This window comes from Fragaria vesca, linkage group LG2, assembly GCF_000184155.1.
Source record: "Fragaria vesca subsp. vesca linkage group LG2, FraVesHawaii_1.0, whole genome shotgun sequence".
NCBI classification, from domain to species: Eukaryota; Viridiplantae; Streptophyta; class Magnoliopsida; order Rosales; family Rosaceae; genus Fragaria; species Fragaria vesca.
Window position 1 is genome coordinate 11,958,992 of NC_020492.1, and position 17,896 is coordinate 11,976,887.

A 17,896-nucleotide genomic window follows, 5' to 3' on the forward strand; every position below is an offset into this window, starting at 1 on the left:
GAGAGAGAGAGAGAGGAATTGGTTCTTTATATATAAGAGAGAGAGGAATTGGTTCTTTATATATAAAAATAATAAAATATTATTCAAATTAATTAGACACAACCATTGGAGCTATTTTTTGTCAAAAATAACATTTGTCACCTCACTGGTCAAATTTGAATTTGACACACACAAAATAACATCTCTATTGGAGATGCTCTTAGTTAACTGACACTTGTAATCAAACATATCCAATGATGTCTCTCTCTTATGGATTCAGTTTTATCCTCTACGTCGACTTATGATTTAATTCTCTCTTTAAGGTGTTCTTCTTGTTCACATGTAGCTCGCTCATTTGTGCATAAAAAAAAATTCACTAAAACGACCCCACAAAAGCAATGCGGTCTAATAATAAACCCATTGAAGTTGAATTACAATGGAACGGGACATGAGATCCATTTTAATTCCTGGATAATTTTAAGTCGTAGCCAAACGTGAATGCATGCTAACTAGGGCTGGGCACGGGACGAGATGGGCCGGGGTTTGGTGAATCTCATCCCGTCTCGAAAATAAAAGAACTGGACAGGAAGGCGTTTTTAGAAATCTGTTCCGTACATCCCGATCCCGTTTGAGACCGGGACGGGACTAGGATGAGATTGGGATCCCGAAAAATTAACCCTCAGGCAACAACTGAAAATATCCAAAATCACACAAGTTAAAAAAGGACCATGAATGAAATTAAAAGTACTAAAATCAACAAAAACATAGGTGCATAGGTATTGAATTACATCCCACATTAAAAGTACTGAATGAACTTGAAAAACTCAAACCATAATATATCAAACATCAATAGGACCAGCAGCAGTGCCTTTTCCCTTTGCTTTTGCTCTTGAAGGTGGAGGTGGACACACATTAGCTTTGCTAGTTGTTGTGCTCTCATGCTCTGCAAATGTACACATGTAAAACTGTAAAAGATTAGTTAAGTCAAAGTTATCAAAGTAAAAGAAAGAAAACATTAAAACTTGCAAATGTATATACCTAGGTCAACTCCTTCATAAAATTCATAGTTTTCAATGGTGCAATCATCTATAACCTCTGCAATATCATCACCAAGTAACCAATTCTGCATGCAAATGAGTCCCTCAACTATTTTAGGAGTTAATGAACTCCTAAAACAATCAATTACTCTGCCCCAGTTGAGAAAGCTGACTCTGAGGCCACTGTGGACACTTGAATTGAAAGAACATCCCTAGCTATTGCTGCCAAAACTGGATACTTGAATTGATTGAGCTTCCACCATAGCAGGAGGTCAAAGCAATCTAAATCATCGATGAGCTCCAATGAGGCTTCCAAATACTGATCCACTTCATGTTTTGCGACTGCCTCTTCAGTTTCTTGAACCACATTCTTCCAGTTACTGAGCAGATTGCTCCTTCTGCTATTGGTGCTTCTGTTGCTAACAGTGCTACTTGAAGAACTTGGAGATGGCTACTTCTGTAGGTGTCTACCTCCATCGACCACAAGCACATACTAAAAAACAATTCAGAAATTAATACATATCGAAAACAATGCACATACTTAACAATTGAAAGTTTAAAATGAAGTAATAAACTAAAATTAATACCTGATCATAGAGAGCAAATAGAAGGTTTTTGATATCCTTGGTTCTTCTCTCCACCTCCTCATCACCTAAACCTTCTTGGTTAAAGGTGTAAGTCACATTCTTTAACTTGAACCTTGCATCTAATACTAGGCCAATGATCACTATGTGATTGAGCTCATGAAATGAATCATAGTACTTGAACCATTATTTTTCATATTGGCAGCCATTTCATTCAAGATTTTTCACGTTTCTGCTCCAGTAGACAATTCAGCTGACACATACATGCTTTTGATGTTCTTTTCCATGGTAATAACATCTTGGAAAGTGGTGTGCATAGTAAGGTGCGTAGATGCACTAACCCTCAATATGATTTTATAGAACACGCCTAAAATATCCACAAACACCTTAACCATTTCAAAATCATCATCTTCAAGAGGTCCAACCCTATTTCTCTTGTTTGTGTTTCTTGGCGGTGGCACAACAATACTCCCATCTTCATCGATTTCTTCTTTTGGTTCATCAAAGTAGTTTACATATATACCACCATAGTCATCTTTCATTGCCATAAATACTTGCTAGAACCTCAGAGCTGCTTCCCACATCAGATAAGTGTTGTTTCACCTTGTTTGGACATCCAAACACACAAGTCCCTTACGTGGAATCTTTTCTCTCTCCACAGTCTTCTTGAAGTATTCCAATCTGTTTGGAGAAGATCTCACAAACTTAACAACATTCCTAATAGCCAACACAGACTTCTGCAACCTCTTTAAACCATGCCCCACAATTAAGTTAGTGATGTGAACTGTGCATCTCATATGCATGTACTTGCCACCCAAAATCAACCGGTAACCTGCATACCTTTTCATTTTAAAAACAAGCCATTCTATTGCAGACTTGTTTGCATATGCATTATCAACGGTAATACACATCACTTTCTCGATTCCCCAATCCGCTAAACATGACTCAATAAGCCTTCCTATTGTTGCTCCTTGATGAATCTGAATCATAACAAAATTTATTACCCTCTTGTGCATCTTCCAATCAATATCAATGAAATGGGCAGTAAGCACCATGTAGTTAACATAATGGCACACTCGTCCAAGTGTCTATGGTTAAATTCACCCTCAACTTCTTCAAAGTCCTTTTCAACTCCTTTTTCAGGGTGCCTTGCATATCTAGAAAGGCTCTACATAATTTTCTTCTAGAGGGAACATCACACAGAGGATAGACTCTATCATAAAATCCCTTAAAGTCTTTCTTCTCCACGAAACTAAATGGCTGCTCATCAATTACAACCATCTCTACACAAGCTTCTAAATAATCATCTTGGTCAACAACTACCAAGCTCAGTGTATTAGCCCTAGTCTTATAACCTTGTAAGTTTTTCTGCGACTTATCGACAATTGATGGAAAATATCTACAATTCTGATTAATGTGCCTAATCATACCAGACATGCCATTCTGACTTTCACAAGCATAATCCCCAATCTTTCCCCTAGGACAATATTTGCAGTAAGCCCTCTTATAAACTATCTGATAATCTTTTCCATTGACATCTTTCACAGTTTCAATCTTTTCATACTCTATAAAATGTTCCCAAACAAAGCTTCGTTTTAAACCTGATGTTTCAGAATCAATCTCCCCTGTAGATGCAACTGCTTCACTTGCAGGTTGGCTTGCAGCAGGTTGGGCTGCATCAGGTTGGGTCACATCAAGTTGATTTGCAGGAGTGGGTTGACTTCCAGCTGGTAGGAGAAGTGCAGGTTGAGTTGATCGACTTGCTGCTGATGAAGGACCAATCGGTTGAGAAGAAGTTGCTTTAGAAGAAGCCTGCAGACCAGAAGCACTTCGTCGAGGACGAACCAGTGTTTTCTTCCCTCTAGCCATTAACAAGCTGGGAATTGAATTGAGGTTTAGATTTGGGGATCGAATTTGTGAGAGACAAACTAGATTTTAGGTTTAGATTTGGGATCGAATTTGTTGATTTTTGAGAGGCGTGAGGATGGTGCATCTACTGCACATGAAAAGCTTGTGGTCGAGTTTGATTGTGGTGCTGGCTGGGCTAAAATTTGAGAGGTGAAGAAGAACAGTAGCTGAATACAGACCATTGATGAACATAGGAAGGAGACTGCCATTTCCTCAAGCTACTATGGAGTACGGAGGCTATCAAGTAGTCATTGTAATATTTGCAGGAAAGTTCTCTACGTAAGACAAAGAGGAACTTTCAGTCCCACATTAAAAAGATATAAAATCTGATATTTATAATCCAAGGGACCCTGTTTGTAGCTTCAATTTGAACAAGTCTTGTTTCTGTTGTTCTAGCATTAGTCATCATAAAAAAATTGCAGAAGCATCTTTCAAGTCACTTACACTTTCAGACACAAAATACATCCAAATGCAAGCAGCCTTCCCGTACTTGACCATTTTCTGCACTATAAAATTTCTTCCTGCTAAGAAACATTCAAACATATCTGATTAATCTAAAGCACAAAACCAAGTTAGGCCAGCAGCTTGTCCGTGCCTACTACAATTTTCTATATACAAAGTCAATAACTCAACAGCAAAATGAATTATTTGATGGTCCATTAGAACTGAAATTATACAGCAAGAGAATATCCTGATAGTTCCAAGTAGCATTGAACCATTGGCATCAAAATCATGAAACCATTTTGCAATAGGAACTGACCTGATGAAGGGTTGGTGCGAGAAAAAACTTGCAGGTTGCTTAATGCTTATGGACCTCCTGAATTTCCCTCGAGTTATAGGTTCATAGGTTGGCCTTTAGAATAAGCCAATCTGTCAACACTTGTACTTTAACGTTAAGACAACAAAAAATAGACAGTTGATTATTTCAATCAAAATAACCACACATTAGATGCTAAACGGCTGCAAGAGGGATTTACATGAGATAAAAAGGGGCGGCGTTACCGTTTTCAAAGAAAACAAATAACCAGGCAACTCAAGAGGAAACACATTTTTACCTCAGTGGTTTCCATATGCAAGTTCCATGCGTATAATTTCTGAGATGCTTCTACTGTTTTAATGGGTATATAAGTGGATAAGTGATCCCCTTTTTGTTGTCTCTGCTTAGGTAACCTATACTTGGTGCCTTTAAGAGGATACTGAGTATCTCAATCTAATAGCTTAAGCTAATTAATAGGTGGAGACAACAACTGGTATACAGCCTGGTTAGTTCAAGTGCTCAACCAATGTATAACAGACAGAAGCAAACGATCAAGAATTCATTCTTATCAATAACTAAACACGAGGACTCAAATCCATTTCCATTTTACCATGGCATCAGATATGATATGAGACAAAAAATATATAAACTGATAAAGGGCTTTTACCCCCCTAAATAACACAAGCTCAGGCTATGAAATATAATGAACAAACTCAACCTATGTACCACAGACATGCAAAAAATGTAGGCAATCTAGCTTTAAGACACGGTGACTCGAATTAATTTCATTTTAAGCATTGTATCAGATCATGATATGAGACATATAGGACCACAGAAAGGTTTTAGGCCAGGAAAACGACCCTAGGCAATAGGTGCCTTTGGGAAAAGGCCAATATGACAAAACTGATACTTCTGTGTAACCAAACAAAACATACAAATGGATATGACAAACAAAAGCGCAATCAGGACACTCATTGAATAATAATATCCACAGAACTGCAGTAGAGGCCAACCATAATAGATAACTGCAATAGCTATAATTCTATAGAGGCATTAAAAATACAAGCAAATATTCAGGCAATTACAAAGAAAATAAACTACCAGAGTGACTATAGGATAGGGAATAGTAACATATAACCAAGCGAGCCCTCTCTATCAAAAGTTATGGAAACACATGAAACTCGATTAATCCAGAAAAACAAATTAGACTTGGTTTCAATTTAGTCCACCATGAAGGGGGAAATGCCAGTACATTACAGAATATCCAAGATCAAACATCATCTTCCAAAACTACTGCTCTAACTTCTAGACATTTGGCTACAAAGTGTATCATTGCTCCATTTTAATATTAATCTAAAATTCTATTCATCAGCTGATATAAAGCTACTAGAGTAGATAGAAAAAACCTTTGAGAGATCAGTAGAGCTCACCATCCATATGTGACCACGCAAAGTGAGTGGAAGAACATCATTTGTTTCTTCACAACTCTCTTCTACAGCGGCAGCCTCTCTCCGCTTGCCTTCCTTCCAAAGACTCTTCACAAGCAACTCTTTTGTGGCAGGGTTCGGCAGCAAATTCAAATTCCTCAAGTCTTCGAAAGCTCTATATGCAAGAGCAGCTCTCTCACACTTGCAATATGCTTGAATTAGCACTTTAAATATATAAGCATCTGGCTGGACACCACTCTGCCTAACCATTGCAAATAGTTTCTGCACAGTTTTGATGTCACCATTTTGTGCAAAATGATGCATCAACCCAGAAAATGTCTGAATATCAGGACAAATCCCACTCAAGATCATCTCTTCAAGTACATCCATTACATCTGAATCCCTCCCGCATTTGGTCAATGTTCGTAAAAGAGACGAGTACAGAAGCATCAGATTGAAATCTGATATAGGGCCACACAGGTTTCTACCATTGTCAAAGACCTTCAGAGCAGCGTCAGCATTCTTCGAGAGACCATAGAAGTCAATGATCAGCCTGATTGTTGAAAACGGCAATCTCATTTGCTCCATCCTTACTTTGGACAAAAGTTTATCAACCAATGCAGCATATCCATGGCGTGCTAAAAGGGTCATCATCCTTTGAACTGTGTAAATATCATGGGTAAAACCTGGCTGACAAGCAACCCAACAGAAAAACTTCCAAGCTGTTTCAGCTGATTTAAAATTCCTAAGAATCTTGCATACTAACCGCGTAGTCCACACAAAATTTGCCTCCTCTAATGTTGATACCTCATTGGGGCTCCAACTTTGTAATGCATTTGTCAGTGATCTTGGGTCTAACCAAGGTTTTAACTGAACCCCAATACCCTCTTTACCCTTCCCAGCACGATCATCATCATCGTCAGCATCCTCCTCCTCATCCCTCTCCTCATCATCATCATCATCATCATCATCACCACAATCATCACAATACCCTATACTCTTGATTCCCTCATTAGGCAACATTTCCCTCAAAAACTCGTCACTCTCCTCAATAAACCCCGCCTCTTGCATTCGTTTCAACGACAAATGCATAGCTCGGCCAGGCAACATTCCATCAACTCGCATTTCCTCAAGTAAAGCCTTAACCCCCTCAAACTGCTTCTCTCCAACGCACGCCTCCACCAAAACCTGATACTGCCTCAAACTCCGCTTCACCCTCATAAAAGGCAACACCTTGAACACCTCCATCGCAGCCTCCAGCTTCCCACACTTCACCATATGCTTAATCATAACCGTATAAGTCCTGCAATTCGGAAGCGCTCCTTCCGCAACCATCCTATAAAAAACCTGCACCGCCTCACAATCCTTCCCCAACTCCGCATAAACCCTCATAACAACATTATAAGACTCAGCGCACACACGCTTCTCCACACTTCTATACTCCTCCCACGTCCGAAGAACCGCCTCCAGGTCCCCAACAGCAGCTTGCCAGCTCATAATGTTCATGAAACTCAGCCGAACGTTGCGAAACCTCCCGGCATGGACAGCTTCAATAAGGTAGTTAAGCTCCCCGGCACGGCCTGACTTGGCCAGAACAGTTGCCAACGCATGAACCGTGTTCTGGGTGTGCACGAAACCAGGATTCGATTCGAGGACTTTATTGAGCAAGAGGGCAGAGTCGGCTGAGGGAGCGGAGCGGAGGGCTTGCGTGACTACGAAGGAGTCGAGGAGGTGGGTGTCGTTTACTAAAGGAGTGAGGGAGTTTGGGGTATTGGTACGGAGCTTGAGACGGATGGAGTCGATGAGGTTGGCGCGGTGGAGGTAGTGGGAGAGCTTGTTGGGAAATAGGTTGCGGGAATAGCGGCGGGTGAGGATTTTGAGGAGGTGGAAATGCATGGTCAATATGTCGAACAGGTGGTGGGCATGACTTCAAGTAGCGGAGAATTGAGGTTGCGAGTTTGGGATTGGAGATTTTGGGGTTGAGATAAAGAGGAAGTGAGAATTAAATTTGGGTTGTGGCCGGAGAATGTGTAGTGCTTGTCAACATCTATTCCGTTCCCCACATCACTTTCATCCTCTTCTGAATTCCCGACCAAGCCACACAACAATTTTTCTTCAGTCCATGACTGAAAAAAATAACGCTATGGTAAGAACTTAAGATATGATAACCAATAGTGAATTCAAATGGTTAAGGGTTAGAATTCAAACTAGAAATATGCCCACGCTTTGCTGCGGGTTTGAATTTTGCAGAGTTTGTATCATATGATTTTGTGACTTCTGTGATAAACCCTAACCATCCAAATCTACAGAGCACAAAAAGTGGAATTAGTATAATTCTAACAATACAGATAGCTTTCCAAAGTTTATAAAGATGCGAAGATATTACCGGAGTACAAATCTGTGTAACAAAAAGCAACTAAGTTAATGCAGAAGACCAAAGTGAGGAACAGTAGCAAACAGGTGAGTTGGAGAACCTTTTGCATAAAATCTGCATATGACAAACAGAGGAGGATGAAACAGAACCAGCCAAATTGGTGGGAAAGAAGTGTTTAAAAGTGCTCTACATCACAGGTATATCCATTCCACAGACTACAATTTACGTCCCTTCGGTGTGGAAATGTAGAGTGTGAGCTCTTTGTTTCATATATTATTTAGAAATGTGAGCTAGGGTATACTATTTGCAAAGTTAAAAAGAAGTGTTTTTTACTATACCGCCCAACATATACATAAGGTACATACATAAACATATACATACAGATGGATGCATAAACATATACATGATAGTTAGCATTGATAGATTACAAATTCTTTCGTAAGGTACAAACATTATATATTATCAAAAAACCTTAACAAAACTCATTTATTATTTTGCTTTCTTATGTGAACTCAGAGTAGAATATATATAGGTCCAATAAAAATGCTGACCGAAAAAGATACTAACAAGTTATTCTTGATATTTGTATTTTTTCTTATTATGATCATGTAAAAACATGTTTATAATTATTTTGTAAAAAAGTACAACTGAATTATTGAGATCGCTTAGGGCTCAGATTGGAATCAGTTCAAACATATACAAACACACATAAGCATAAGAATAGATGACTATAAGTGCACTTTAACAATTAAGAAAAATTAACAATATCATTTTAATGGATCTAATACTTAAAATGTAACATTTTAACTAAATCTTTATGAATTCGAAGAGAAGCAATACTAATACATAATAACAACACTTCATAAACCCTAAGGCTGTAAATATTAGTAAATAGAGCAGCAACTACCGTTTGAAATAAAAAAATCAATCTATAAGAATGGCATCTAAACACAAAGAAGTCGAAGAACACCTCAATAATCAAAGAGCAAATCTAATCAAATTAAATACACCAAATCTAACCTGCAATTTTAACACCAAATCCTTATACTTTGAATTCTCAACATGTTCTTTCTCTTCAGCCTTTGTAGACTCTGAAAAGGTACAATAAAGGAAATTAGCATGTTGTTTTGGAAATAAATCAGAGATATAAACTAGGAACCATAAGCTGAAACTATATATGTGAGCAAAGGACCAAATCCATCAGCTGAATCAACAAAAGATATTTCATTATCCATAAGCTATTTTACATCCGTTTCTCGGATTAGTCTTCAACTGAATCTGTCAGATTCACGGCCATAAATGATGTCAGGTTCCTGGTTCGCATCATCAATTGGTTTCATCATCAAGATAATATCAGGCAAACAATAGAATAGACACTGTATGATAAGAAAAGTAAAATCCTTGCTCATTAAATTAAAATCCATGAAGCTTGTTGCCAAATTAGTTATTATGCAAGTTGATCAGTAAATGAAGAATCAAAATTCACAACATTTTCAGCTAATCGTTGTGACACAAAGACTTATACTTTGTTGATCAAACTTTGTCAGCTAAAGGCTTATACAAAACTTTTGATATTAGTTTGCATTACCATAAGGCATAATTACTGCTTCCATGTAAAGACCATGATATAAACAAACTAAAATCTCAGTTCGAAACCAATTGTTTTCAATCCAGACCTAAATCATATAACTTGTAGAAAAATTCACCATCTCTAACCACAGAAACATATGAATATGCATTAATACTTACATTGACCAAGATATTGATTATTACAGAGGGTTTTCTCTACTCCAAAGTTGCTCCAATTAGGTGCACACAGGTGCTGCAACCAAAACCAAGAGAAACTAAAGATTAACACTTTCAGAATCAGATTAACCAAACACAAAAATTAGGAAAATAAGAAGAGTCATAGTGGCAAACCAACGCGATTGCGTTAAAAGCAACATATACTTTATACAAATTGGGACAGTAAAAAAGAAAGAAATAGACATAGAACACATATTTTATAAGAGATATATGACTTTCCAGACCAAAAATAAAAAGGAGATAAAATGACTGCCTGCAAGACAAAATCAATGAAACAAACTCCTGTACAAAGGCAAAAAAAAAATAAAAAAATAAACAATTGAACAATCAGAAAAAGTGCTCAGTTTTTTTGAAACGGTGCATTCAGTTTTAGTTAGACAAATTAATGTATATATAATAAGACTAAAATCCTTTGTCACTAACTGAAATTGCATTGCAAAATACATGTAATCACATTTGTGTTCTTCCGTCCTGTACTATTTGATCAATCTGTCAAATTTGAAATCAAGCGATCGACAACTCTCCTTTATCTCTCTAAGATACCTCTGACAAATTATCAAATGGAAAAACTTAATTTAAAACTAAAAGGAAGAACCCTAACAACACTTCGAACAGTAGCTTTCACATCCTAAAAAATAGTATACTGAAAGAGGTGAAAATAGCAATTCTCAAATTCAATCTTATAAGAACACAGGCTGGAGATATATCTCAGATATAAGAGATACTTAACCCATCAGATACACAGTTTAGACTTCCTGGAATGTTACAAATAAGATGGATTATAGAAGTTGATTAAATATGAAAATTCCTAGCAAATCAACAGAGTTTATCCGGTTCTCAAACAGAACGAAGTTAAACAGGGAACTAAATCGAATACAAAACCATCAATATGAAATATAACCATTGAACAAAAACACTATCAAGAAAAATAACAATGGTATCACTCAGAATATGTGCAGCAAAGACACTAATGAGGTTTAGTTCAATAAGTAATATCCAGTATCTTACAAAACAGTTCACCAACATGCATAATCAAATAAATTTTAGGTTTCGGATCCAAAACCACAGTAGGAATGGAACCTCAAGGGAACAGAATCAACCCAAACACACTCAAATTCCAATTCTAGAATGCACAAAGATTCAACATACAGAGCAAGGGCACACAAATCATCGCAAGAATGGATTTTAAATTCAAGGGTCGGTTTGCAAAACTGAAGCTTGAGATAACAATGAAAACAGGCATCTTTTATCATCATTCCCAAACAAAAACCTAAAAGATTTGCTTAATCCAATCCATAGATTTGCTCAAACCCGATTCCTTGACCAACTTCTCCGATTCCAGAACAGAAAAAAAAACCCAAAACATTTAAAATATCAATACGAATCTACAAATTGAAAGTCAGATTAATGCATGAAAGTTGCCCCAAAATCTCACCGAGCTTATGCTATTTCCGCTCTACGGGGGAAGCTACAGTTTCCTTCCAGACCTTGGATCGAATTTTGCTGACAATTGCAGAGATTGGGTGACGAAGAAGAGAGAGAGAAAGAGAGCAGCACTGGCGAGAAGGACTTTCCTGAGTTCGTATCGGACAGAGCAAGAGAGAACATGAAAGATCGAGAAGAATGATGCGGCACCAAAATAAAAGAGCATTTTATACCCATATCCAAAACCCTGAGGGCACATGCAGGCCCAAACCCAATACTGTAGCAAGTGAACAGTAAGGCAGTTTGACGGAAAATAGATATATAGTAAACTAGAAAGTTGCCCGCGCGTTGCAGCGGGACTTACCGCATGTCTGATAACTAATTCGGGTAATTATTCGCTACTAACCATATATGACATAGTTAAAAAAGAAGGAAGCAACATTTACCGCTGCAAATCTATCCAGAAATTAAAGTTGTTCCAGATCCCTTTGCAGCCTGAAAGCACAAAGAAAAAACAATTAATCTCTTTCATATTTAACCAATTTCAGTAATGTCTGAAATTTAAGTAACGTATGTATGGAATTAGTATTTATGTAATTCACTATTTTACTGCTCATGTTATCTGAAAATATATTATACTGATTATGTGCCTACCAGATGTTGATTGTAAGCAATGACACTGAAATACATTTTGGAGTATAGAATCCAAAATTTTAGTTATCAAAGACCAGTAAAAATTAAGGTGGTAAAGAATAGAATGGAATATCCTATAGGGCACAGTTTATCTACTGTTATACCGGGTACCGAAATAAATGACAACCAAAACTTTAAATATGAAACCTGGTGAATAACAGCAATGCAACCCACAGAACGGATGGAATAATGAGCATACCTGACCTTACATGCAATGCAATCAAGTCTATTGCTAACAAAAGTGACTTTTGACACAGCCTATTGCTAACAAAATTGACATGCGACACATAATGTCACAGAATACATCATCCAATCCAATTTTGTGAGGCTGACAAAATACCTGCAAATTCTTCCAAAATCTGAAAGTTTATGTCACTCGTGCCTCTGCAATTAAGAAGGCAGATCCAATGAAAATCAAACTCATGTGATGTTAAAAAAGATCAGAAAACACAGTATCAAACTATGAAAGTAACTAATTAGTTATCTATTGCTACTAAATGAATGAGCAGAATACAGCAAACGATCGCAGAACTATAGCAAGCCTCAAACTATAATGTCATAAGATCTGAAAAAAAAAAATTGCAACTCAATTTGAATTCTTTTTGCAAATCCGATTATGTTTTACAACAATCTGTTGTTTAAAGAGTACAGTAAAAATAAGTAGCCAGTACAAAATCTCTAAGTACACAAAGTCGTAAGACTGTCATTATTTAATTAAATTACCTGATTCATGATATGTATGTATATATATATATATATGTTAAGGGGATTGTATCTCCAATCTCATATGTATCACAACAACTGAACAGCTTAGTATAGATTCACAAATAGTTTAATTTCAAAAGACATGGATTCAACAATCCATTTTGAACAACAAATGAAAATATAAAGTAGCAAAGAAGAAGGGAGTCAAGGGACAACCCCAGACTGAACCCAATCCTTTTAATTTATTTGACTTTATTGTGCAAACAATTCATCAATTATGTTCTGAATCATGATTCAAAAACAGAAAGAACAACCACAAACGAATAGCAATATACCATATTCACACAGAGTTCAAATGCCCAAAAGATCACTGATTGTTAATCTGTCAAAACAGAAAATTCTAATCAGTATTCAGAATTTAAACTTCAAACAATACCCATCTTAATAAAACAAACCCAAAGAAAAAAAAAAATAGAGAATCAAAAACCGAAAAGAAAAGGAAAACAGCTAGGGATTTGGTGTAAATACTAAGCTACTCCTCCAAGGTCAAATCTTCAGAACCTTTAAACGATGTCTAAAGGCAGCTCTCCAGAAAGACAAAGAGCCCAAGGCCTACAAACTTGATATCAGTGTGAATAATCAAAGTCAAGAATACACGAAAATTATATTCAATATTTGAATGTACTGGCAACTTCACATGCATCCCATCTCTTTTCATTTCATTGTTAACCTTTAATTTCCTACAAACCATAACGAAAGCATGGATGGTAGCAAAATAACTTATTGATGAGCACCGAACATCAGAAACTCACCATGATTTATCTAGCTTATCAAAGGAGTACAAACCTTCCCGATCAGTAACACACACATAGAAGAATAACTCCATAAAATTTCAAGTCAAAACGGATTCTTAAATCCTAATCAGACTCAAGTTCAGAACAGCAACACTGCATAACACAGACACAATTTCAGCCTAGAGCACTCAACTTCAGAAAATCACTACAAATCGCCTACCCTATCAAATAGTACCACTTTCCAGATCAAGAGTTCACATATGGAAGAAAATGAGTACAAAGTTTCAGAGCAAATGGAGTCCTAAATCTTGATCAAAATCGGACTCAAAAACAGCTGCACACATAACACGAATACAATTTCAGCACAATACACTTATCTTCAGAAAATCACTATAATTCATCTATCTTATCAAATAACACCAAAATTTGCAGACCAAGAGTACCCTCAAGGAAGAATAATGGTGCAAAATTTCAAGCCTAACGGAGTTCTAAATCCTAACCAAAATCGAACTACAACACAGCTTAGAAAATACACTGAACAGGAACTAATCTTTCTATTCTAATCCTTAAGTTTACTCTCTCTTTTCTAACCCAAGAGTTTCAGACCCTGAGCTATTACCAATATGCAGAGACATAACTCAAGTCTAGAAGACTTCAATCTATTGTCTATAAGCATAAATTCAAGAGGCTTAACCCCAAACTAATTCGTAACCACTATACCTGGAAAATAAAACAGCTTCAGCTATCTCTATGACGAATCAAGGCCTGAAAGCTCCCTTCCAGCCAAAGCACTCGTCTCCGTATTTTCTTTTCTCCAGTTTCATCTTTAATTTCCAACTGCAGCAATATAGCACATGTAGTACGATATTTAAAAGTTGCAATACTTATGAAACGCAAAGCCAATAACAAAATTAGGAAAAATGATGGGAAAAAAAATCTTGAAAAAGAGGAAACAGAAAACGGGATAAGACAACCACTACCGCCGAAGCAAACAATATGCAGACCACTGAAGAAAATCGATTTCGAACCCCGTAACAAAAACCCAAACGAAACTAAGCAAGAAAGGGAAACTAAAATTTCCCACATAACCTACCAGAAGAAACCCAGAGGCGAGCTTGATCTCGATACCACCTCTACCTGTGAAAACAACACAGAAACACGCAAGATGAAGGAAGATGGAGCAACCCAAAAAAAAAAACCAGAGCACCTCCACTTAGTAGGTGTTAAACCAAGCATTCAGGGACCAAACCTGAAAAGAAGTCGATTTGAAGATTGGGTTGTAAAATTTACGGCTAAAATCGAGCGATGGAAGCAACTCGATTAACAGATTCAATCCAGTTTCGAGAGATTTTCTTTCGGTGTGAAGTTTCGAGAGATATCATGAAAAGCTGGGAGAACGAAGAAGAGAGATGAGGCGAAGAGAGTTTGAGGGAGAGGTAGAAATCTTGGGCGGAGAAGAATTAGAGTATTTTTTTTTTTTTGGTCGAAAGAATTAGAGACTTTGAGAGGGAGATAAAAAGAAAGCTGAGCGAGAGAGAGAGAAGACTCCAGAGAGTGAAAGAAAAAAAAAAAAATCGAACACGGACGCCCAATACTGTTTCTTTTCTCTACTTTTAAAAAACGAGACGCTCCTTTAGTTTTTAGTTTTTTGGTGTAAGTTTTTTTTTAAATTTAACCTAAAAAAATACAAGATAATAAAAAAATTTCAAAGAAATAAAAATAAGTTATTATATGCATAATTGTAAAACACCACTAAAATTTTAAGGAGAAAAAAAAGACGTGGTTTGTTCCCACTTTTGGTGGAGCAGTTTATTCCACTTTAAATAGAGCAGTTCAAATTAAATTTTAAGAAGAAATATGATATTCAGATTCATTCAACTTTAAATGAAATAGTTCAAGTTAAACTTCCTTCTATTTTGTAAACCCACTTGCACATGCATTGGTAAAAGGCTAGTAAACAGTAAAACTACTGTAGAAAGTGAACAGTGCTGCACCCGGACGAAAAATAGTATATTGTATAATAATAATGCTGCCTCAAAATAACGACGGACGATATTGTCGTGATTCATGCTTAGACCATATCCTTGCCTGCCTATCAAACAATACAACAACATATTTCAATCATCACAATCATCATAACATGAGAAAAAACCAATCCAATTTGTTCACAATATAGAGAATTACCGGTGGCGGAACCAAGATGCGATCTCCGGTTGGGCTAAATTTAAGTCATATATATATAGATATATGTTTTTTTTAGTAAAAATGCTTCCCAAAATATAAACGATTTTTTAGGAGGAGAAAAAACAATAAGAAGCTTTTAAAACATACTAATGAAGTAACGTGTAGAAGAAAAAGTGAGTAAAAGGAAGAAAAATGAGTGAAATAAGAGAAAATTAGAAACAAAATTTAAAAATGGGGAGAATATATATTCTTTTTTAGTTAAAAATGTTTCCCAAAATATAAACGATTTTTTGGGAGGAGAAAAAACGATAAGAAGCTTTTAAGACATACTAATGAAGTAACGTGTAGAAGAAAAAAGTGAGTAAAAGGAAGAAAAAATGAGTGAAATAAGAGAAAATTAGAAGAAAAATTTAAAAATGGGGAGAAAAAATTGAGAAATAGTAAAGAAAGAGTCAAATAAGGGTAAAAAAAAGGCATGAACTGTCTTCACCGAGACTCGAACCAGTGGAGGGAAGAGTGTAACTCATATCATTTTAGCCAACTGAACTACACTCAACTATGTGTGATGTAGATTTCAATTTTCAAATGTTCACCTGGGCTAGATCCGCCAGTGAGAATTACAACAATTATAACTGGAGACTTGTACCTGATTAGAGATTTATCGCTGGAGACCTCTGTGAGGTCCTTGCTGCCCATAAAAAAGACGATTGAGAGGTCATAGAAACCGTCTGCTAGGTCCATTTCATCATCATAGTCCACTCCATTAGTAGAAACAAAGCTAATTAAGGACTTCTTCACCGATTGTAATCTTCTTGACAACATACTCCTGTCCATCTGAAGGTACAAGGATAGTTGGCAATCCTTCTACCGCACAAAACATTTTAAGTTTTTGCCCTTTGCCAAGAACAAGTTTCTGAAGTCACTAACTCTCTCATTATCTCAAGTAAAACATGCATATCATCTATTTTTCACAGAGGATAGCAAGCAAAACTAGTTCTGAGTCCCTTATTGTCTTTAAATTCAAAGATCATGTTATCTTATTTTAATAGGTCTTAGTTGTTTTCAAATTGATAATTGACAACTGAGTTTTTATAAGTGCCTTGGTGCTCAAACCAGTCTAGGGTGGAGATCTTTTGTTGTGCCAACCCGTGACCAAATAGTTTGATACTCAAGTCTCCAGCTTGGATTTTATGATATATTATCCAATAATGAATAGCTGGTCTGTGCTTGATTCAATGACCAGTCACTATTTGTTGAGTCATAGTCTTATAATGGACTGAATATAAGGTTCTACTACCTTATTGCTTCTTGTTTTGAATTAACCCTTGTTTTGGAAAGATAGGTTTTGTCTCATTGAGTCACTTGTGACGACTCCATTGGGTTGTGTCACTTTCAATTGCAGCAACCACACACTTTAGTCCAAAACCTTTTTCAAAACAGTTTGGGAAGTGTGTTTGCATCTCTTGAGATGTCTCACTTGCCTATATATTCTTTTAGATTAAGCTTTGCTCTTCGGTTGTTGAAAACTGCTATATTGCGTTTTCTTTGTTGAGTCTAGTTTTAGCTTGCATTGTTCATGATGCTCTAAGTCTTCCTTATGATTGTAAACCTTAGAGCTTGAACGAAAAACTTCTTTCATAAACTCATATCATTGTTGCATACCATGAGGGATGTGTAGTGCAATCAACCCAAGAAGTGTTTAAGGTTGAATTAGCTATTGGGTAGCTGAATTCATGAACAAGACTTCTAAAAGTGTTTCAAGTTGTTGCTACTTAAAAACAAGAGAGGAAATAGGTCTAGATTAGTTTGGGACTAGGTAGGATAAAATAGAAATGTTGTATCCCTATAACTATTATTCTTGTAAGAAGTCCCTTCAATATAGTGGAAAGTTTTGTCCCTCAAGAAAAAGGGGCACGCAATTTTTCTCCATGTTTCAGGGTTTTTGCGAGTAAAAAACATTTATGTGTTGATTGTTTATTTACTGCATTTTACTTTCGGCAAATTCGTATCTTGTGAACCTAGGATATCACAAGCCATTGCTATCCACCGGAACATAAGTTAACGAAAATTCAAAAAATACATGTTCACCCCCTTTTAGGACCTTTACCATCGAAGTTATTTTTGCAGCTTACAACGGATGCATATCCTCCCACTCCAAGCAGTTCTTGTTCTGTGAAGTGTGACCAGTAAAATAAAAGGACCTCCTCATAATTTAATAAGTTA

General features: G+C 36.5%; 1 protein-coding gene and 2 non-coding genes across 4 annotated transcripts; all 3 read right to left on the reverse strand.

Annotated features, from left to right (window-relative positions):
• Window positions 1-743: 743 nt before the first annotated feature.
• LOC101299543 lies at window positions 744-2,215 on the reverse strand. Its single transcript, XR_183944.1, has 3 exons — window positions 1,604-2,215; window positions 1,018-1,509; window positions 744-922 (listed from the first exon to the last, which is right to left on the reverse strand). It is a non-coding gene; the product is annotated as an uncharacterized LOC101299543 (transcript).
• A 1,377-nt stretch (window positions 2,216-3,592) lies between these two features.
• Window positions 3,593-7,788, reverse strand: LOC101299725 (pentatricopeptide repeat-containing protein At5g66631-like). Of its 2 annotated transcripts, XM_004290336.1 has the most exons (4): window positions 5,696-7,788; window positions 4,269-4,361; window positions 3,953-4,032; window positions 3,593-3,783 (listed from the first exon to the last, which is right to left on the reverse strand). In XM_004290336.1, the coding sequence occupies exons 1-2, from the start codon at window positions 7,586-7,588 to the stop codon at window positions 4,350-4,352; spliced, it is 1,905 nt and encodes a 634-aa protein (XP_004290384.1). In that variant the 5' UTR covers window positions 7,589-7,788; the 3' UTR covers window positions 3,593-3,783; window positions 3,953-4,032; window positions 4,269-4,349. The 2 variants fall into 2 exon arrangements, with proteins under 2 accessions (XP_004290384.1, XP_004290383.1); XM_004290335.1 differs by lacking the exons at window positions 3,593-3,783; window positions 3,953-4,032; window positions 4,269-4,361 and having other exon boundaries at window positions 5,197-7,788.
• Window positions 7,789-9,362: 1,574 nt separating this feature from the next.
• On the reverse strand, window positions 9,363-14,974 carry LOC101300197. The gene is made up of 9 exons (XR_183945.1): window positions 14,739-14,974; window positions 14,583-14,626; window positions 14,210-14,326; window positions 13,031-13,077; window positions 12,331-12,374; window positions 11,744-11,792; window positions 11,308-11,446; window positions 9,816-9,888; window positions 9,363-9,379 (listed from the first exon to the last, which is right to left on the reverse strand). It is a non-coding gene; the product is annotated as an uncharacterized LOC101300197 (transcript).
• Window positions 14,975-17,896: the final 2,922 nt, after the last annotated feature.